Below are 13,588 nucleotides of genomic sequence, written 5' to 3' on the forward strand. Positions count from 1 at the left end.
GGTAGATAATGAAAATTGGATGATTGAGCTGGAAGAGATACTGTTTTATATGCTTCAGAAAAACAAACTAGAAAAGATAAAAGGATCTTGCCAGATCAACCTCACTTCAAAGGTGATAAGTAGAATGGAGTCTTCTTTGCTTCTGCAAGAAGAAATAATCCACTCATCAAGCCCGCATTTGTGCTGGGGAGCAGTTGGGAGGGGCAAAAACAAATTGCTGGAGCCTCTCAAATTAGCATACAGAAATCAAGGTCTTAGGCCTTTCCACCAGGCAATGCCATTATATTTAAAGTACACTTTGGCCTGTATTACTTGAGGAATTGTCGAAAATTTGGATGTTCATAGAAGATCTTGAGGAAGCCCAGTACCTAATTTTATCCTGCCAGGCTTTGTCTAGTTAGTACTTTTTTTTTTTAATCAAGTAAATAGCTTTCAAGAAATTTGATTGAAAAACATGATTTCAGAATTATTTAATTATTGAACAGAATTGGTTTATTGTGAATATTTTTTTCTTTTGGAAAAAAAATTAATACCATCTAAATTTAGCATTTTTAAAACTATATAAATAACGTATACGTCCTTGCTGTCAAGATATGGCCATACATTTAACGTTTCGTGTCTGTACCAGGGAGTGTGCAGGACACAGAAGTGGCCAGGAAGAACCAGGAAAGTGGAGGTGGGGTGCCCTTCTGAGCCTGCAGGTCCCATCCCCATAGCTGAATGAGAGGCCAAGAAGCTGTGGGAATGTCTCCTTACATAAAGGCTGCCCCATGGCCCCATAAAAAAGGTCTGATGGCCAGCAAAAATGCATGAATGCCGAGTATCTGCTGCTCACTTCTGTCGGAAGGACAGCATGTGGTCCTTCTGCCTTCCCTCTGTCTTCCAAATCTCACTCCATGTCCTGTTTGCAGAATCCACATCACCTCCAGAGCCCAGGTGACAGGAGAGTCTGGAAACAGATGTCAGACTTCTGTTCCCTGTTACACAGAAAAGCACAGGAGGGGGTGGGAGTGGATTCTGAATGACAGTGTCCAGCATAGCATCCTGCCAATGACAACAGCTTACCTTCATGCTATTTTCAAGTTGTTTTAAAAAGTATTCTCGCCCTGGCCAGTTTGCTCACTGGTTAGAGCGTTGGCCTGCAGACCAGAGAGGCATGGGTTTGGTTCCTGCTAAGGGCATGTACCTCGGTTGCAGTTTGTCCCCGGCCCTGGTTGGGGTCATGTGGGTGATGACCACTCAGTGTGTCTCTCTCACATCGATGTTTCTCTCTTGCTCTCCCTCTCTCCCTCCCACTCTATCTGAAGATAAATGCAAAAATGTCCTTGGGTGAGTATAAAAAAAAAGGAGTCCTGTATTTGAAGCTACATCCATGGGGAGTTTATACTATTAACAGTGAAGTAGGAATAAAATCCCCAGGAAGATAGTCTGTTTCTATATGAACACTGTAAGGAAACTAAGGTAAGATGCCGGTTTTACATGTGAAGTACTGTGAGGAGGTTAAATGACTGGCTCCTGGTCAAACAAGCTAGTCAGTGTCACATAGGGCCACACTCTCCTATTTTTCCTGCCCTGTTCTCTTTATTTATTTTTTAATTTTTTTTTATCCTTACCTGAGGACATTTTTGCATTTATCTTCAGATAGATCAGGAGGGAGAGAGAGAGAAAAAGAGAAAGAGAAACATCAATGTGAGAGAGACATATCGATTGGCCACCACCCACATGACCCCAGCTGGGGCCAGGGACAAACTGCAACTGAGGTACGTGCCCTTAGCGGGAACCGAACCCGGGACTCTGGTTCACGGGCTGATGCTCTAACTGCTGAGCCAAACTGACCAGGGCCTGTTCTCTTTAGTACTTATTAATTGGGTATCATATGCCGAGATGGAATATTAGGGGTGCTTTCACCGGACCCCAAGATTGAAAAAGCACTTCAGAATGCACAGTTCTAGTATTTTCAGGTCAGTGTACCAGTGGAGGGCATATTTATACTTCCAACTTAATAGGTTATGCCCTTAATTTAAAGAACTAGGCAGTTTTTGAAATGATTGTGAAATGCAACTTTGGTCTCAGCACATTCCTTCTTTTTTCTTAAGCAGATGAAAACCTCGGAGAACCGCCACCCTGTGAGTTCCCAGTACAGGATGCATTCTTACTACCCGCCTCCTTCCTACCTGGGCCAGAGCATGTCCCAGATCTTCACCTTTGAGGATGGCCCTGCCTACTCCGAAGCCAAAGCGAGCGGTAGGTGTCCGGTTACACAGACCGGATGTGAGGGGAAGAGAGGACAAGTGTCCAGCACGGGGTCTCTGGCTCTCTAAGGAATTACCAGTTAGGAGCTGTTGGAAAGTTTTTTTGCTGTGTGACTCTTAGAATAAGTATCCTTTAAGGTATTTTGTTGCGGAATGATTTTGCTTTGCTAGATTCTTGATATTATATTTCTCTTTTCTGTGTACCCAGAGTGACAAAAATAAGACGAAAGACTCCTCAGAAGCTAAAAATGTGTTTTCTGAGGGATCACTATGAAATACAGGGCACTTTAAATGTGGTTCTAGTCCTGATATTTTTGGTGAAGTGAATTTCCATATATTGAATATTCGTTTCCCAGAACTTTTCTATTTTAAAATTGAAGGTGTATTTATATTTTGGGGGAAAGAAATAAAAATAACATAATAAAACATTTTTGAATAAATAGATCTCAGAGTTTATGCAGTAGCAATGCAAATAACTCTGATAAAATGGCTTTAAAGTGAAAAATGACTGCTTAATGAACCAAAGCACTTTGAAATACACAATTGCTCAACTTCAGTTTTAACCTTCTCCCCAGCGTTTACACTGTGGTGACAGACAGGGCTTTTACAGCTGCTGTGTTCCCAGGACCCGTTTCTGAGTTCTGTATATGTACGCATCATCTTTTGATCTGGGAAAGTGAGAAGCATGCAGTGTCGAGGCGGTGAGCAGAAATCAGGGCGACAGTGAATGCCTTGGTGGTGGGCTTACTGCTGGAACTTACCTTGTACTAAAAAATGAAGCTTGTTTTTTTAATAACTTGACTCTGTAGAGAACTGGTTTCTTTGGAAAGCGAGTGCTTAGATACTGAGAATCAGAGCCACACTTTGATTTCCAAATTTCAAACAATGAAGTCTAGGAAAGTTGGGCAAGTTATACTTTATTTATTATACTAAAATAAAGAATTCTACTCACGTGGAATGTATAGGTCAGGGGACTGATCAGAGTGAACTGTGGAGACACTGAAGTACACGTTGTTGATTGTACTTTTATTAATAGTCATATTTTGTCAGAGTGGACAAACACAACTCTGTATTATAAATATTATATATGCCCATGTGGTCTTCCTTTTATTTTTCCTTTGATTATATATATTTATGTGGATTGTAAGCTCCTTACGTATAGAGAACACATCTCATACACCTTTTTATCTGTATGATGCCTTTTATTTGTTAATTGTTGGTTAAGTGATGAATGAATGAACAAATGAATCTGGTATTACTTTTAAGGACACTTGTTCTTTAAGGAAACAGAATCCTGAAAGGCCAGAATCCTAATAGTCTGATGGAGACAGTGGACAACTTAGGGATGCAGTCCTTAAAGAAACGTTTATTCACGGAGAAAGTTAGCAGCGAGGCCTGCTTTCAGGGAGAAATGCCTGAGCTTCCTTCTCCGGAAATAATGGAATGACTAGAAGCAGTGGCATTCTTGAGACAAAGGTGTAAATTCAGAGGAAGGCAGTAAGACGAAAGAGGAAATTTATTAGAGCAGAGAAGAATGAATTTGGAGAGGAGCAGTAGGCATTTGAATTTATGGCAGAAAGGAAGAGATTCAGTAGGAAAGGTTACAGTCCAGGAAAGAAAAGACTGGCTGCCCACCAGGCCAGGGCAAGTCTCAGCTAAGTTTTAAAAGAAATGTGACATTATGACTTCTATGTATGGTATTGTGGACTCTATGCGAGATTTTTATAGAGCTGGTGGGAGGGGAAGAGGAGAGAGAAGGTTGTATTTGGGCATCCACAATGACCCAGGTGCCATCTCTTGGGGCATTGGATCCTTCGTTTTATCATCAGCATGGACACAAGTGGAGAGCTTTTTGGGGGCAAATTAGGCCCTTAATGGGGCTGAGGCTAGTGGGGCTGAGGCTAGTGGCAGGGTGCCATGAGTGGGGGGTGGGGACATCAGTATATTTATTTGTGAGAAGGTGACAAAGGCTGGCTGATAATCAGTTACATTTATCAATTCTATCAAGTTTGAGTTGAGGTCCTTTGGTTGGTTGCATTAATAAATTAACAATTAGTAAATAGTTTATTAATTATTCTAAGTGGGGGAATGTCTAAGTAATTTGAAAAATAGTATTTTCAGTAGGTTTAATGTTTTCTTTAAAGTCTTTAAGTATAAATTTGTCCATTAAGTCCATTTTTCTTCAGTTTTTTTCCCGCCAAATGTTTTATTGATTTTTAGAGAGTTAAGGAAAGGGAGAGAGAGAAACATCCATCAGCTGCCTCCTGCATGCTCCCTAGTGGGGATTGAGCTGAAACCCTGGCATGTGCCCTGATCAGGAATTGAACCAGTGACCTTTTGGTGCACGGGATGATGCTCAATCCACTGAGCCACACTGGCCTGGCTTTTTCAGTTTTTTAAAAGGCAACTGTAACCTCTCTTGACCATTTAAGGAATCTAGTCCAAATTTCTCTCTGGTTTTGCTAATGATTGCTACATGAAAATAGAATGTAAGGAGGAAAAGAATTACAGGAAGAGTTGTCCTTTTGCCAAGTTGCTACTATTCAGTGCTTTTCTTGTGAAAAGGCTGGGAGCCATTCTCCGCCTCACACCTGAGAAGTGTTAGGAGGTAGATCAGAGAGGTGGCAGGCCCGGTCAGGCAGACTTGGGAAACCATTGCAAGCACGGCTTTGATTTCAGGTGATCTGGGAGGCCACCGGAGAGTTTCCAGCAAAGGGGTGACACGTCTGCCTTGTGGTTTTAAACATCACTCTGGCTGCTGTTTAAAAATAGGCTGTAGGGATATGATGTGGAAGCAGGGAGACCAGTCAAAGGCTACAGCAGTAATTGTTGCAAAAGACAGTGGCTTAGTCAGGGTGGGAATGTGGTATGATGACAAGTGGTTGAATTCTAGATGTATTTTGAAGATAGAACCAACAAGATTTGCTGATGGATTTGGGATGGGCCATAAAGACCAGAGTGAAGGATGACTCCATAATTTTTAACCTGACCAAGTAGAAAACAGGAGTTTCCATTTACTGAGGTAAAGAAGACCATGAGAAAAATAGGTCTTTGGGAATCAGGAATTTAATTTTGCATATTTAGTTTGAGATGTTCGTGAGTCGTCCAAGCAGATCGTCGTAGGAACTGGATGTATGAAGACTGAAGCTGAGGGGAGGTGTCACTGCTGTGCACAGATGTCATTTGAAGTCAATATCAGGAGACCCCCTGGGGAAGTGCGTACAGGTGGAGAAGTAGAAGGGACCAGGGATTGAGCCCAGTGTGCCCTCCAGTGTTTAGAGCTCTAGCAGATGAGCAGGGACCTGGAAAGGAGAGGATCGTGGAGCAGCCTAGGAGGCAGGAGGAAAACTAAGGGTGAGCGGTGTCTTGGAAGCCAGCTAAAGAAAGCATTTCCATGAAAGACATCGAATACTACTGATAAGTCAAATGACATAAGGACTAGAATTGACCCTTGGCTGCTGCAAGGTAGAGATGGTTGATGCCTGGACGAGTGGCCGCTTTGACGGGAAGAGAACAGAGCCTGACTGCACATCAGGAGCGCAAGGGAGAGAAGCGGGGGCAGGGAGTACGCGTTCTTCAGGGTGTTTTGCTGTGAGGGGGGCAGTGAAATGAAACACTAACCGGAGGAGGGTTCTTTTCCATTTTTTTTTTAAGAAGGGAAATACTGTGATAGGCTGTATGCTGATGGGAGCAATCCAACAGAAGGAAAATGAGCTGGTGCAAGGTGTGCATGGGGACAATGGTGGCGTCCCTGAGGAAGTGAGAGGGGCTGGGATCTGAGGCAGTGGTCCCCAGAGGGGGCCACAGGCTGGCGTGGGTCTGTGGGCTTTGTTCCTGGTGTAAGAGAATGTCAGTAAAGGAAATAAGGTTAAACAAATACTTGAGCAACTTTATGTCTGTTGAATCTGATAAAGAAAAATGGGGCTCGTATTTTACTTTTATTTTTCTAGTAATTTTTAATTTTTTAAAAAAATTTAATTTATTTATATTTTTATCCTCACCTGAGGACATTTTTCGATATTTTGTTCAGATAGAGTGGGAGGGAGAGAGAGAGAAACATCGATGTGAAAGGGACACATCAAGTGGTTGCCACCCACACGACCCAACCAGGGCCGGGGACAAACTGTAACCGAGGTACGTGCCCAGCGGGAACCGAACCCGGGTCTCTCTGGACCGCAGGCAGATGCTCTAACTGCTGAGCCAAATTGGCCAGGGCTCTAGTAATTTTTTATTAAAATAAGATGCACCTAACATAAAATTAACTAGTAATAATTTTTAAAGTGTAAAAATCAGTAGCATTTAGAACATTCACAATGTTGGGCAACCATGACCTCTGTCTAATTTCAAGGCATTTTGTTCATCCCAGAGGGAAACCCCCTGTCCAATAAGTACTCACTCCCATTCTCCCTTCCCCCAGGCTCTGGTAACCACTAACTCACTTTCTTTTGTCTATTCTGGATGTTTTATGTACACGGAATAATATAATGTGTGCCCTTTGGTGACTGGCTTTTTTCACTGAGCATCTTATTTTCCAAGGTTCACATAAGTTGTAACATGTATCAGTATTTCATTCTTTTTATGGCTGAATAATATTCCATTGTATAGAACACATTAGTTTATCTGTTCATCAGTTGATGGACATTTGTGTTGTTCACCTTTTGGCTATTGTGAGTAGCACTGCTATGAATAATCATGTGTAATTCTTTGTTTGAATATCAGTGTTTAGTTCTTCTAGGTACATACTAATAGTGCAGTTGCTGGGTCATGTGTAATTCTGTGCCTAACTTTTTGTGGACATGACCAGTTGTTTTCCATAGTGACTGCACCGTTTTACATTCCCACCACAGTAGTAGGGTGGTTCCAATTTCTCTTGCCAGCCCTTGTTATTTTCCATTTTAAAAATTATGATTATGATTATCTATTTTTATTGTATTTTATATAAGTACCAAACCATGGTAGGTTGGAAACTGGAAAAAAATTAAAATAAAGTCAAACAGCTTCCTTTCCACAGATAGCTTGAAAAGCACTGACCTAGTGCCCAAGTGAGGGTTAGCGTATGAATGAGTGTGCCAGGTCATAGGAGCAGATGCAAGGTGTACAGGGAGAGGTTGTAGGAGCATCCTGGAAATGATGCTTCCTCCACTCGGGATAGAGAGGTGGATTGCATGGCAATACCTTAGTATTAACAGATGCATACCTGTCTAGGAGTGGGTGGGTGGCATTTCATATCTGTAAATAGGCACCTCTCCCTACATGTTGAATTTCTAAGTATAAGTCCTTGGAGTATTTTTGGGGGGGCCAACTCCTGCCAAAAGGTTTTGATCTTAAATGGGAAAAATGAACATACTTTGATCTTTTTATGTAATATTTTGCGATCTCAGTTTGAAAGTTAGGAATGGTGCACCCTGTTTCTTCTGGTCTTTTGGCTTCTGGCTCAGGTAGAGTGGCAAGCTCTTGAACAAGCTCAGCCTTCCTTTACAGTCAGCCTCTGCTCTTTCCAGGAGAAAGAAAAACATACTTGAGGTGCTTATTATGTGTCATGAGCTGTCCACATATTATTTATCTAAGACACGAAGGGTGTCAGGCAGCGCGAGGAGGCAAGAACATTCATGTTCCACCCATAGGTCAGACGGCGGGGTCAGTGGAAGAGCCTCTCTGAGCCGAAAGCCTCCGGCTCCTTCTGTGACGTCGGAGCAGCTCAGAGGCTGATGTTCCCAAACACGACTTTCGAGTGCTTTCAGCATTAGCAATTTTGTAGGCCAGTGAACCTGGAAGGGCCTGATTTCCCTGATGGCGTAGGCTTCCTCCCCAAGGCTGTGATGCCTAAAAGCAAAACGGTTAAGCTCTCACTCCATGGAGTGGATTTGTTGAAGGCTGTGCATTCGGGTTGGACTTTGCCCCCCTCCCAGTTCTGCAGGCCAGGAGAGAGGTTGTGCTGCCCGTTGGAAGCACCCTCAGATCACGTCACTCACGATCAGGATGCCAGTGCTGCCTCGTGTGCGAGGTGAGGTGACATCTGCCGGAGTGGTGGGTGGGGAGCCTCAGTTTCCTTACCTGTTAAAGGAGGGTGAGGAGATGGGCCCTGTCAAACCCACAGAGGTGTTGTGAGGATGAAATCGTGTCTCTGATGTGAACAAGCTCTATAAATAAATAAATGCGGCAAGAGCTGGCAGGATACTATTCTTCCTTTCCCCTGGCTTTCCGCCAGGGTGGAGGTCACGTTTCAGGCAGTTCTGGGCAGGGAGAAAGCTGCTCTGGAAGTGTTCGGAGTCTTGCTCAGACAGAGGGAGAGCAGGCCAGGGGGTCTGCTGTTTGTTCTGCTCTGAACGGTATGGCGAGCTGGGAAGGAGAACGCCGACCGTTTTCCCCTCTTGCTTTTCAAAGGAAGCTTGAATGCATTTTATGCCACATTTAGAAAACGTTGAGTTTCAACTTGGCACTTTAGGAAGTGACTTATCATTTGCTAAATTCAAAGAAAAGAGCACTTAGCTGGTAAATGTAATTTCCTTATGTGACCTTTTTATTTTCTGCTTACCTTTGAACAGAGAGGTAAATGGGGCAATTCACAGGCCCCAGCCGTGGAGGCCAGTGCCCGGGAGCGGGTCCCCACCGCCGGGAGGAGAGCTGGCTTGGAGCCCCCGCCCTGGGCGGGAATCTAAGATGCTCACTTAATTTCTTAGAGCTTCAGGTCTCTCACCTGGAAGATTGGAAAAAAAAACAAAAACAAGCAGCTTTACTTATTTTTATACACGCTCACACACATACACAATTATGGCAAAGCATGGCAGGAGCCGTCACCCTCCTCCTCATGTGAAGCCCCGTCGCCGTGTCTGTGTCTTCCTGTTTCAGCGGTGCCTGGCAGTGGGCTGTGCACAGGAAAGGAGGGCTCGCTTTAGCTCTAGAAGGACCCTGTTTGAAACTAACCGTATGTGGATTGTGATTCTTGAAATTAGCTAGACATCATGGTCTGCTGAGTGAGGGGGATGAGGCATAATACTTTTAAACATATAATAAACAGTTAGAAATGGCAGCTTTGAAGACTTATTTTTAATACATCACACATATGATACGTTTCTTAAGTAGAGCAAAGGAAATAAACAGAGAAGAGGGGTGTCTAGGGAAGCCAGCATGTCCCTTTATACCTAAAGAATAGGGTGGAGGGAAGCTAAAATACTGTTTGATGAGGACACGTAGATTTTTGTTTTTTCTTTAAACCTCTGTTTCTTCCTCCATGAAAAGAACGCCCCACAAGGCAAACTGTGGACAAGACTGAGAGCCGATGTGCCCCTAACACGTCCTCTGTGTAAAACTCTGGCTTTTGATGAGGCCACCACCAGTGAGGAATAGCAGGCACTTCCCAGGGGCTACCTGAACGACATCGTACTCACTCCTGGAAGGAAAGATTCACTCACTGCAGCACTTTAGTAAGATTCACCAGGGTGTGTTTTCACACACAGGGCGTGGATCATAGTCTTTCGGCATTGTGTGCCTCCGGTGCCTACCCTCACGCTGTGCCCGCCAGGGCCCCTGGCGTGGTTCCTGGCTTCTGGAATGAATAAGGATAAGAAAGCAACCTTTGGGTCCTTTCTGCCGGTGGCTCACTGGCCTGGAGTTGGGCATTCTGGTAAAGCAATCCCAGAAATAAATCGGGCATGGACAAACATGGGGTACAAACATACCCTGGGTTTATATCATGTAGAATCTCCCCTTTAGAAACTTGTATTTTAAAGACTTAGTTCTTCACATATGCTTGGTTTATGATTAATAACATAGTCATGCTAAGGTCAAAAGGGGCTTAATCACTCTACATTTGGCAGAGATTGGGTAGATCTGCAGGCCGAATGCTGTGCCGTCCCTGAGCCTTGGTGCTGGTGTTTAGGAAGAGGAGACAACATAGGAACCCAAGTCTCTGAACCACTTCTCTAGGTGTTCTTTCTACTGGTATAACCTATGATTTCCTCTTCCCTTCCCTTCCTTTTCCTTTCCCCCACTTACGTAGCTCCAGCAATCTCTGTAAGACAATGTCTGTGCACCTGGTGGGGATAACTCATTCAGTTCTCATAATAGTAGTATTATCCCCGTTTTGCAGATGAATACACTGAGGCATAGAGATGATGCCTGTGAGGTGGGGAGGGGAAAGGTCCTCATTTTCACGTGGCAGGCGGACAAGCAGCATGGTGATGACTTAGCTTGTTTGAGGCCTTCCTGGATAGCAGTCTGGCATTCTCATGCTTGAAATATTTTTAAGGAAATGATAGCTGTGATTGGGTTGAGAGAGTACTATGGAAATGTACTGTCTGCTATAGACTGAATATATGGATACAATAGTACCTCTTGTGCTGTAATGACAAAATTTCAGAACCTGCTCCTTCAGCGTGTGCATCATGCAGAAATACCCCCATATGGGGGCGTCTTTCTGTAGCATGTTGGTGTCTCAGCAAAAAAAAAAAAAAAAAAAATCCTGAAATGAAAAGCAGCTTTAAAAAACCCCACCAGAGCCCGGCTGGTGTGGCTCAGTGGTTGGGCGTCGACCCAGGCACCAGGAGGTCGCCAGTTTGATTCCCGGTCATTCTCTCTCATCGATGTTTCTGTTTCTTCCTCTCTTTCTAAAGTTAATAAAGAAAAAAAATGTTTTTTAAAAAAAGCCCACTAGAATATAAGGTGTGGTATTTACATTGCTATCCCCAAAGCTAAATATGAAATTTAAAACAGCTTTTTGACTTAACACAGTAAAGTCACTTTTAATTTTGTGGTTACATTTGAATTTTCTTTATATAACAGGAGGGAGTGAAGTATAAGTACTAATATTGGATGAAAGCAGACATTACAAAATTAAATAATTAGTTATTGGCTTTGAAATTATATGTGCATAGAAATACAATCAACTACTTTTATAGTTCTTTTTTTTTTTGTGGACATAAGCTGTTACTTTAAAATTAGTGTGAATAAGAGGCCTATTGTTTTTCCCAGTTGATTTTTGACAGAGACAGTATTTTACACTCAGTCTGTCAGTGGCATATCATGAGATTTATTTTACATATTTAACTTTAAAATATCTAAATTCAGTACAGAGGGCATCTTTGCAGGGGTTTTCCTTTGGGCTAAAGACTGTAGTCTACAGCAGGATATAGGGAGCAGGAGCCTTGGAAAGTACACCTTTAGGAACTCATAAATGTCCTGACATTGAACATCAAGACTGGAAAACATCGCTTGCCCATCTTTTCGTTGCTGATTTTATCTTGATGGGATTCAGGGTGACAGCCCTTTACCTGCCTGCGCAGTGCAGGGAGTTCAGTGTATATTGTGGGCGCATCACACATCAGCAGGTGCACCAGTTTCTGTTACTTACTCAGTGGCTATTTGTATTTAAAAGTTCTGAAGATGCAGCGTCCACCTGGGCATTAGGTTGGATGCTGCAGTAGCCACTCTGGTTAGAGCACCCAACATCATCACATGAGATGGGGTTTCTTCATTTGAATCTTACTTGAATGCATTGGGTCTCAGCGATGGTTTTCGGGCATGGTGTGGTGTAACTTGGGAGTTTATTTTCCCTGCTTAGCTCCTCAGAGGCACAGCCCAGGCCAAGTACAACTTGAATAACCTTCAGGAAAGCTGTGCTGTCCTTCTGTCGGCGGCTGTCTTTGAAAATTGCCTCCAGAGTTAGTGAGCAGGAACAGTTAAGATTTACAAACAATGATGAAGCTTGTCATGCATCTTTCACCATTCATCATCCAGGTGCCGTGCCTGGGCGGTGAAGTGTTCTTCATAAAAACCAGCTCAGTGTGAAATACACCTCGCTGCAATGTTTACTGCTCTGAAGCTCGTCAGAGGCCCTTTATAGTAAATCCAGATTGCGATGTGACATTACAGTATATCATTGCCCGGCGCAGTGGGGTTTACACTGGGAATGAGCGCGGTGCACACCAGATGAGGTGTCCAAATTGAGTTATGTCAGAATTTGGCTGTTATATGGGGATAGCTTTTGTTTTCTGAACACTGAAAGTTAGCTTTATATGTATTTATATTTATATATAGGCATATACTTCCCATCTTGCACATATACACAGGTATACAATATATGCTGAGGTCAGGTTCCAGCTGGGCTGCTGCTGTAAAGGATGGTGACCAGTTTATGTACCTTCCAACTGTTGTTCATTGAAATTGGCAGAAATGGAATCTTTTGGGGGAACTAGAGTAGATGGTTATTTCATTCATTTTGCTATGTGTAAAGTGGTCATGTTTGTCATTCTTTTTCACAAAGCCCAGGACCCCTCTACTGGGATTATTGTACACTGGATGTTCCCTTTGATATGAGGGCAAAGAGAAGAAACCCCATTGGACACCTCACTTGGGGAGGTCGTTGAAGTCCATTGCTTATTTTTTAATTTTTAGTGGGTATCAAAATCTTAGTGCTGCCTCTGTTATCTTGAAAGATGCTGCTTCCAAGAGAAGATTTATGGTGTTTTAACCTAAATCTGCAAAATAAAAGAGCACACCGAATTTATGGCATGATCAAGTTTATTTTGTTATTTTTTTTTTTCTTTTATTGATTTTAGAGAGGGAGGAAGGGAGAGGGAGATAGAAACATTGATGAGAGAGAACATCGATTGGCTACTTCCTGCATGCCCCCCACTGGGGATCGGGCCCACAGCCTGGGCATGTGCCCTGACCGGGAATCGAACTGCCGACCTCTTGATGCCTGGGTCGACGCTCAGCCACTGAGCCACACCAGCCGGGAATGATCAGGTTTATTTACATTTACCCTAAAAGCACCGATATTAAAAATGAGCTCTATAAAAATATAATATTCAGAGATAACAGGCCCTACAGCCCCATGATCATCTTAACACACATTTTAGAATCCTCTTCTCAGTGTCGCAGGGTTGTTAGGAGACCGTTTTGAGGCCTTTACACGTCTGGCGCTACGTTGAATCCAGGGTCTCTCCCCCATTCACACCAAGTCTGGGGAAGGGGCCGCACCCACTTCAGCCCTCCCTCCATGGCCTCCGCTGGTTTGTTGTTGTTGCTATGTGTCCTTTGGTTGCAGTGTCTTAGTGGAGAGTGATAAGTGCCACAGCTGAGCTTCCTGAAGCAGCACAGGAGTGAGCAGGTGAGAGGTGCTGGCCTGCAGGGCTGCAGGGGCCCCGAAGCTTCCCCAGGGCAGTCACTTCATTCGGGCTGCAAGATCAAACACAGGATGGCCCGTTAAAGTTAAATTCCAGGTAAACCACAGAAGTTATTTTAATCTAAGCATGTTGTCCCAATACTAAAAATTATTTGTTGTTTCCAAAATGGACGTTTAATTCCGCATCCTGTATCTGTACTCGTTAAATCTG

General features: G+C 43.4%; 1 protein-coding gene across 1 annotated transcript in view; it reads left to right on the forward strand.

Annotated features, from left to right (window-relative positions):
- DMRT1 (doublesex and mab-3 related transcription factor 1) overlaps positions 1 to 13,588 on the forward strand; it is a 96,886-nt gene that overhangs the window by 55,484 nt on the left and 27,814 nt on the right. Inside the window, exon 4 of the mRNA XM_036261905.1 lies at positions 2,100 to 2,244. Within this exon, the coding sequence (XP_036117798.1) occupies positions 2,100 to 2,244 (145 nt within the window). The remainder of the gene's footprint in view (positions 1 to 2,099; positions 2,245 to 13,588) is intronic.

The sequence above is a fragment of the Molossus molossus genome, unplaced genomic scaffold (genome assembly GCF_014108415.1).
Source record: "Molossus molossus isolate mMolMol1 unplaced genomic scaffold, mMolMol1.p scaffold_m16_p_14, whole genome shotgun sequence".
Taxonomy (NCBI): Eukaryota; Metazoa; Chordata; class Mammalia; order Chiroptera; family Molossidae; genus Molossus; species Molossus molossus.